Source organism: Poromitra crassiceps (assembly GCF_964638095.1).
Source record: "Poromitra crassiceps genome assembly, chromosome: 12".
NCBI lineage: Eukaryota > Metazoa > Chordata > Actinopteri > Beryciformes > Melamphaidae > Poromitra > Poromitra crassiceps.
This window is the reverse complement of record NC_139632.1, coordinates 4033115-4041670: the sequence shown is the minus strand read 5'-3', so window position 1 is coordinate 4041670 and position 8556 is coordinate 4033115. Positions and strand designations below refer to the sequence as shown.

Below are 8556 nucleotides of genomic sequence, written 5' to 3'. Positions count from 1 at the left end.
AGCAAGCGCCAGGATTGGCCAATGTCAACTTCAGTCTCCAGAACGATCCAATCAAATCACCCGCATGTTCTTGCGGTCCCGCCTTACAGTAGTGTTTCAACTGACTCTATCAGAATGACATGCCAGTCGGAGTCGGACTTATAGTATTATTATTATTATTATTATATTATCATACTTGGAAACCGTTTTATAAAAGCAATATAGCACTCGAGCAGCGTGTGTTGTGGAATATATCCCGCTGATAAACTGTTATCCCACGAGGCCGCAGGCCGAGTGGGATAACAGTTTATCAGCGGGATATATTCACCACAACACACTTGCTCTCGTGATATATTGCTTAAATATATGAGTAAGTTCACCCAAAAATGAGAATTCTGTTATTACTGTATCTACTCACCCACATGCCGATGGAAGGATGGGTGAAGTTTTTTAGTCAAAACAAAACATTTGTGGAGTTTTACAGCAAAACACTGTTGCAGAATTCTTCTAAACAGCTGAAGTGGATGGTGTTCAACTTGCAAACATAAAGCACACACACACGCGCGCACGCACACACACACGCACACACGCGCACGCACGCACGCACGCACGCACGCACACACACACACACACACACACACACACACACACACACACACACACACACACACACAATGCTTCCATATTGCTCACCTTCCCAAGTCTCCACACAAGCCCTGAGATGCCAAGTTGAGTTGAAAAAACCTCCTTTACAGCCTGTTTGAGGTGAAATCTTCACAGTATTATTCACCTTATGTTCCAACACAGGGCTCAGCCAGTTACCTTCCTATTGTGTTGACACTTCCTGTGACAGTAACAGTACTAGTGAGCGGGTAAACCAGGACAGGAAGTCATAACACAACTGGGTCAAGTGGGCGGGGCTACATAAGGTGAATGCTCACCTTTGCGTTACGGACCTCTCTGGTTCTGTTCACACCACAGGGATCAATGTGGGACCGGTGGTGGCTGGGGTGATCGGAGCGAGGAGGCCTCAGTATGACATCTGGGGCAACACAGTGAACGTAGCCAGCAGGATGGACAGCACTGGAGTACAGGGCAAGATACAGGTACAGTCCTACAGGGTAAACACACACACACACACACACACACACACACACACACACACACACACACACACACACACACACACACACACCTGCTCTGCGTCTGTTCACATCATGAACTGAATTCTCTTTACGATGTCTCTTCTTCCTCTCCAGGTGACGGAGGACGTCCATCGCATCATCACAGACTATTATGACTTTGTGTGCCGAGGACAGGTCAGTGTCAAGGGCAAAGGACAGATGCTGACTTACTTCCTGGAGGGGCGGAGCCAAAGCGCTAGGCTATCCCAAACGCAGCAACCGGCCCGGAACGCCAACCGCCAGTCGAGCGCGTTTGCCCACGCGGGCAACGTGTGCACTACTAGATTAAGCCCCGCCCCTACGGTGACCACCTACGCCGCGATCAGGACCCCTAGCCCTGGCGGCACGGCTAACCCCGCCGCCACGACCAGATACTTGCCCTCTGTCCTCCCCACGGCAATGGTGTGATTGACGACCGACGCGGAACCCTTCTTTGATGGCACACGAGGAACGAGAGCGGAGGTGCGGAAATATGATGCGACCCGCGAGGATGGCAGAAGAAGGATATCGCAGCAGCAGAGACAGGAGGGAGCAAAGATATGAGAACATGAAGAAGTTCTCCTCCACAGTGTTGGCTCTCCTGGTGTGTGGGAAGCAGAGACGAGAGAGAGACTGATGGAAGGCCTGGGCTTCGCCGTGGGCTTCAGCCTGGGCTTGGGCCTGGGCTTGGGCCCGGGCTTGGGCCTGGGCTTGGGCCCGGGCTTGGGCCTGGACTGCGGCCTGGACTGCGTCTAGGACTGGGCACAGGTGGACCCAGACAACCCCCCCCCCCCCCCCCGCCCCACTCCACGTTTGAACCCTGCCTGTTGTTTCACACCACAGGGTGTCGTAAACATCAGCACAACGTTTTAGCCACATTGCTCTGTAACCAATCAGAGGCCACGTATCATGATTCAGTATTCATGTCTCCAGGATCCAATCAGAGGCCAAATATCATGATTCAGTATTCATGTCTCCAGGATCCAATCAGAGGCCAATATCATGATTCAGTATTCATGTCTCCAGGATTTCACGGTTGACTCCCTAAACTGTATCTATAAGAAACTAAATCAACGTTGAAAACATTACAACGCACAATTGATAGTGTAGCACGCTGCACGCAAACCTCTCACACCACGAGCGCCCTGTTCGGAATCGGTCCCTATTACAGAAATAGTGGACTATTTTGTGTGTCGCCATTTTTTTTTTTTTTATAGTGTCTGAATTCTCAACTGTTCATTTGATTCACTATTTAGTCCACTATAAAATACCCACGATGCACAGCGATTTCTAGTGAACAGCGAATGTACCCTACATTTTCGCCGGGATACCGCAATGCAATGCGGTTGTCTTTACCGAAGGAGAAGAAGAAAATCGTTAGCTCGTGAGCTAACAAGCTTGTGAGCTACTTGACCAGCAAAGCTTGCTATTAGGCAGCACCATAGTTGGCAAAACCACACATGCACGTAATTAGAATTTCAATGATTTATTTAGGACTTAGCAGTGAAAACATGCAACATCAATTAACTACCTGAGGACATCTCAATCTGCTCACGAGCTCAGTTGTTTATGTGATAGTGGGCATGGATTGGTTGCATCACATGAATACCCGGTGCATCTGGTGACGCAATGATCTCCAGGAAAAAGATCTGTGTAGTGTCCCAAACTCATTTTGATCATTCCCCATATAGTTCACTATATGATAAACACTAGTAGTGTTTATCATATAGTTCACTATATGATAAACACTAGATGGGAAAAGTGAGTGAGTGAATGAGTGAACCATATAATATACCTTAACTTCACTGGGCCCTTCTCAGTCTAAAACTAAATGAGTGCTGTTGCCTTAGTGACCACTCTTCAGTTTATTTTGCTGTTATATTGCCTTTGAGATGCATTCTTGATTCATTTGTGATTGAGACCATTTAACTCTCCAAATGAATTCATTCACTCAAATAGGATCGGACATTGGTGTCCTAGAGATATATCTTTTTAAAGTGGATGAAGCCAAATGTATAATTGCAAATTCTGGTATAAATGTACCAACACAACAGGGCATTCCTTCAACCATTTTTGGGTTAGTGATGCTGTACATTTATGGCACATGCCACTTCACTATACCCTCTAATGGCACATGAGGGGAAAACTCTTGAATCCCTGGGCATAGCCAGCAGGCTGTCCTGGGCATAGCCAGCAGGCTGTCCTGGGCATAGCCAGCAGGCTGTCCTGGGCATAGCCAGCAGGCTGTCCTGGGCATAGCCAGCAGGCTGTCCTGGGCATAGCCAGCAGGCTGTCCTGGGCATAGCCAGCAGGCCGTCCTGGGCATAGCCAGCAGGCCGTCCTGGGCATAGCCAGCAGGCCGTCCTGGGCATAGCCAGCAGGCCGTCCTGGGCATAGCCAGCAGGCCGTCCTGGGCATAGCCAGCAGGCCGTCCTGGGCATAGCCAGCAGGCCGTCCTGGGCATAGCCAGCAGGCTGTCCTGGGCATAGCCAGCAGGCTGTCCTGGGCATAGCCAGCAGGCTGCTCAGTGTCTTTAAGCGCATGATGCCACGCTGTCTGTTTCCCTCTGTGATGCTTGACTTGCTGATTCTTCCTTGATCCTTGTCAAAGTGTAGCAATAAAGCTGTTTGTTTCCGCAGCCAAACCACCTGCTGTTGCAGTGTTGCATGCTGTAGCTGTAGCCAGCTGGATTTGACCTGATAGTGTATGTAGCCAATAAGCCGTGTGTAGCTATTAGCCGCACACATCTGTATCTCTGTGCAACTGAAGCATGATTTAGAAAACCTATTTTCTGTGCTGTGTGTCATTCCTTCCTTATTCACCTTATGTAGCCCCGCCCACTTGACCCAGTTTGTGTTATGACTTCCTGTTCAAAACGCCGTCTGTTTTACCTGCTCACTAGTACTGTGCTGTCACAGGAAGTGTCAACACAATAGGAAGTAACTGGCTGACCCCTGTGTTGGAACATAAGGTGAATAGCATTATCAAAAGAAAAGAAAAACATTTTTTTCCTGCCTGCTTGTTATATTTTCTATTGTTGAAATATTCTGTTGAACGGTTTCTATTTTTAAGAAAACCTCTGAAAGCTGCTCTGGTAGAAAAAGAGGAGTACTCTGCCGTTTATGACGAGACAGCCAAACCTATTATGCGTCTGACTTCCTCATTCAAATTCAAATTATGTATTTGATGGCAGAGCATGCCATCCTCTCATCTGGTCTCCTGTAGCTTTCCTCTCCTCTCCTCTGGTCTAACTGTAGCATGCAATTGCCTGCAAACCTGGGGCGTGATCGCGTGCATGCTTTGATGAGACATGAACACAGCCAGTGAACACACAGCGACTATCTTAATGTAGTCGTCATGCATGCGCTGCTTCTGGATCTTCTCTATGGGCTTTGTGTGCTGGTGGGATACCTTGAGGACATTTCAGGATAGCTTGACATCAGGCCAGGGTTCTTCTCCCCCCTCCCCCCTGCAGTCAACAGGTACAGTAGCTGGTTTTCAAATGTGCCAACCTATTTTCATAAACATATCAAACTTCAGTGTTGAGCTGTAGCACAACTGAATGTGAGGCTACAGTTATTGTGTGACTTTTACTTTGTTGAATGCCAGTTTTTTTTTTTTTTTTTTTTTTACAGTTTAAGCTGTTCCTTCAAAGTTTTGTAACTCAAATGGTGGAAAATGTGGATTTTGGAAAGGTTTATTTGGAGACCATAACCTGATTGAGATGATGTTTAAGTAGTTATTATCTTATCATATTTAAAATAGATTTAAGGCCTATGTAGTAGCTCGATGCGCATATTGAGTTTCGAAGAGATAAAACTGAAGATTTTTTAATATACCCATGCTTTGAACAGTTGATAAATCTGACAGAAAGGAGTTATGTACAATATTTTTTCCTGTGAATTAGATATTTTCCTACTGTATGATACGGGTTTGAATTGTTATATGTAGTTATTACTAGCTATTATTGTACATTGTAGTCTTTTTCAGAGATATATTACGAATGATTAGATATTTGTCAAGTTCTTTTTTTGAAGATGTATTTATTGAGATGTTTTATGTGAATGTACATTTTGTTAAGACAATATTTTATACTAAGTGTTTACACTGCTATGATATTGACGTATTATGGTTGCCAAATAAAGCCAGTGGAGACGTGTCTCCTTGAGCAAGTGCTGTCTTCCTGTGCTCATGCTCACTAACTGTGTGTTTGTATACTCAGTTTGTGTATAATTGCACGCGCACACACACACACACACACACACACACACACACAGTACAAACACACACACAACCTAGTGCCGGCCAACCACAGCAGGACACATTAGTGTATAGAGAGGTCGTCGATCTCAGTCATAAACTTACATAACAGTAGAAAAACAGAGTAGCTAATGCAATACGTTTGTAGCAACATTGGGGTCAATGTCAACCTGAGTCCCGTGGTGTTGTCCAGGGGGTTACGCGGTGTAGTTCAGAGGGTTAAGCGGTGACGTTCAGTGTCTCATGAGTCATGTACACTGTAACACCGGTGTTATGTGCACATCAGCTACCATGATCACATGACAGCAGAGTTCTATATGTGTGTTACTGTTTATTTAGGTCAAGGAGACAGACTAGTGGGAGGTACGGTGGTGCAGTGGTAAGCACTATCGCCTCACAGCTCGAAGGTCGTGGGTTCGATTCCCACCTGGGGACGAGGTTAACGCTGAAGGAATGCGTGCCCGTCCGCATGTCCTCGAGTGCCACCGCCCGGGTGGGGTAGGCAAAAGGGCCTTTCTGTGTGGAGTTTGCATGTTCTCCCCGTGCCTCCCGGGGGTTTCCTTCATATAGGAACCCCCTTCACAAAAACATGCAATATCCTGGTTGCTAATGTGGTTCCTCCTCTGGTCGTTAAGGGCGCCTGTTCAGAGGGAGGGGAACTGGTTGGAATAGCGTGAACCTCCAACGTGCTATGTCCTACCGGTGAAGCTTCCTCTGTCAGGTGAAAAGAAGCGGCTGGCTGACTGCCCATGTCTCGGAGGAAGCATGGAGCCAGTCTCGGCTCTCCCCAGATCGGCAGAGGATGGAGTAGCAACCAGGATTGAGAAATCAAGTGAGCACTAATGGGGGATAAAATGGGATAAAAAATCGGGGGGGAAAAAAAAGAAAAGGAGACAGACTAGTGACAGAGAGGCTATACGGAGGAGGGTCTGTCACTCAACTGATTGTCGCCGATTGCTACATATTCTAGTCTAGCAGAAAGGTCCCTCAGATTTTGAGCTACCCGAGGTAGAACAAAACACAACAATGATTTTTCTTAGCTTTAGGGTCTCCCAGGGGCGGACTGCATAATCGGGCACGTCGGGCAAATGCCCGGTGGCCTGGCCTGGCCTGGCCTGCAATTTTTTTTTTTTTTTTTTTTTTTTTTTTTTTGTGCCCGCAGTCAGGCCACTCACTGAACAACAGGCCAGGCGCCGCCTACTGGTTTACTAGTGGTTTTATTACTTTATTCAGGGTTAAAGTGGGTGCATCTCATTGTAAAATTGGACTTGGCCCAAATTGGGCTTCAAACGACCCAAATTGGGCTTCAAACGGCCCAAATCTGGCTTCAAACGGCCCAAATTGAGCTTCAAACGGCCCAAATTTTTCACCGCCGCCCTTCGGACGCCGGGACGCGCGTCGGCCCGTATCGGCCTGGCCTGCTTGGTATCTAATGCCCGGCCTGAATTATGATCCCAGTCCGCCCCTGGGGTCTCCCATTAATGAAATTGATTGTTGTCAAAAAATAATTTTGGGGAAAAAGTGTTTTTTTTGCTGTTCTTTAGAACTACCCCAAACCCTGAAAAAGAGCCAAAATAGGCCAGTCCGAATAGGGGAAAGGTGACAAAAAAGCCCATAACTTGAGAATGCTCATCATGAATTATAGTCCTGTAAACATAGCTTCTGTTTAGACGGAAATTGTACTTTGTGGTGATAGAAACATAGGACTCCATCACTTTTCTCTCATTTATCATCAGAAAAACCGAAATCCCTAAAAAATATACCCTTACTGAATTGTCTAGGGTGCTATTGAACACTAACCAGTAGTTGTATGGAGATATCTGGTACCGTTCTATTGCAAATGAGATTTCTTTAGACATAGGCCTACTACCTCTTCTCCTAAAATCCTAAAAAAAAAAAAAAAAAATTGACAACAATCAATTTCATTAATGGGAGACCCTAAAGATAAGAAAAATCATTGTTGTGTTTTGTTCTACCTCGGCTAGGGGTATCTTGAAAACTAAAGCCTTTTTTGAGGACTTGCTGCTAGACTATTCCCTTCACCTGTGCAGAGGGGAGGAGCCAGCCAGACAGACATACATGTTCCCTTCACCTGTGCAGAGGGGAGGAGCCAGCCAGACACTCCAAGCTGCTGTGCAATCATTGTTCCAACTCCCCTTTTCCCTCTTTTTAGAAATGTGAAATTATAGGAAATAAAACATCCTTTTTTAATTGCAAGACCGGGTCCCGGCTCCTGTATCCGCACCACAATCTGTACAGAGCGTATACTTTAGTAGTATGTGTACAGAGCGTATACTTTAGTGATATGTGTAGATATACTTTAGTAGTATGTGTAGATCACCAGTGTTGTACAGAGCATACTTTAGTAGTATGTGTACAGAGCATATAGTATGTGTAGATCTGTACAGAGCATATACTTTAGTAGTATGTGTAGATCACAGAGCATACTTTAGTAGTATGTAGACTGTAGAGCATATACTTTAGTAGTATGTGTAGATCACAGAGCATATACTTTAGTAGTATGTGTACAGAGCGTATACTTTAGTAGTATGTGTACAGAGCGTATACTTTAGTAGTATGTGTAGATCACAGAGCATATACTTTAGTAGTATGTGTAGATATACTTTAGTAGTATGTGTAGATCACCAGTGTTGTACAGAGCATATACTTTAGTAGTATGTGTAGATCTGTACAGAGCATATACTTTAGTAGTATCTGTGAGCTGTCAGTGGCTACTTTAACTGCTGATTGATTGACTGATTGATTGATTGATTGGAATTTCCTTATTGATCTAAAAATACAAGTGGCCCCAGAGAAGCCCAGGTACAAAAATCATCAAAAGGATAAAAACACAATAAAGCCCAAAGGCTTATTTCCATTGTGGATTATAAACAGCTGTTAGGATCCGTCAGATCCGTTGTGTCAATTCAGGGAGCAGTCATTGGCTACGTTGACTGTCAATCATAGCCACCATTTTGCATAATTGGCTAAGGACTGTGTTTAGCGATGTTCCTGAGGTGAAAAAAAGCTCAAGTTCAAGTTTATTTCGCCATTTGCATTCAAATTAGCATCAAATGCATTGGAATTTCTTGTTCACAAGCCACACACAAAATATAAGAGCAGATACAGCAAAAACAGATACGGGACAGAGCTT

General features: G+C 45.3%; 1 protein-coding gene across 2 annotated transcripts in view; it reads left to right on the top strand.

Moving 5' to 3' along the window:
* Positions 1–1571, top strand: part of adcy1a (adenylate cyclase 1a) — a gene marked incomplete at both ends in the record, with an annotated part of 63659 nt that extends 62088 nt beyond the window's left edge. For both annotated transcript variants that reach the window (XM_083647494.1, XM_083647493.1), the window contains 2 exons: positions 961–1085; positions 1239–1571. In XM_083647494.1, coding sequence (XP_083503620.1) covers positions 961–1085; positions 1239–1571 — 458 coding nt within the window. The remainder of the gene's footprint in view (positions 1–960; positions 1086–1238) is intronic.
* Positions 1572–8556: the final 6985 nt, after the last annotated feature.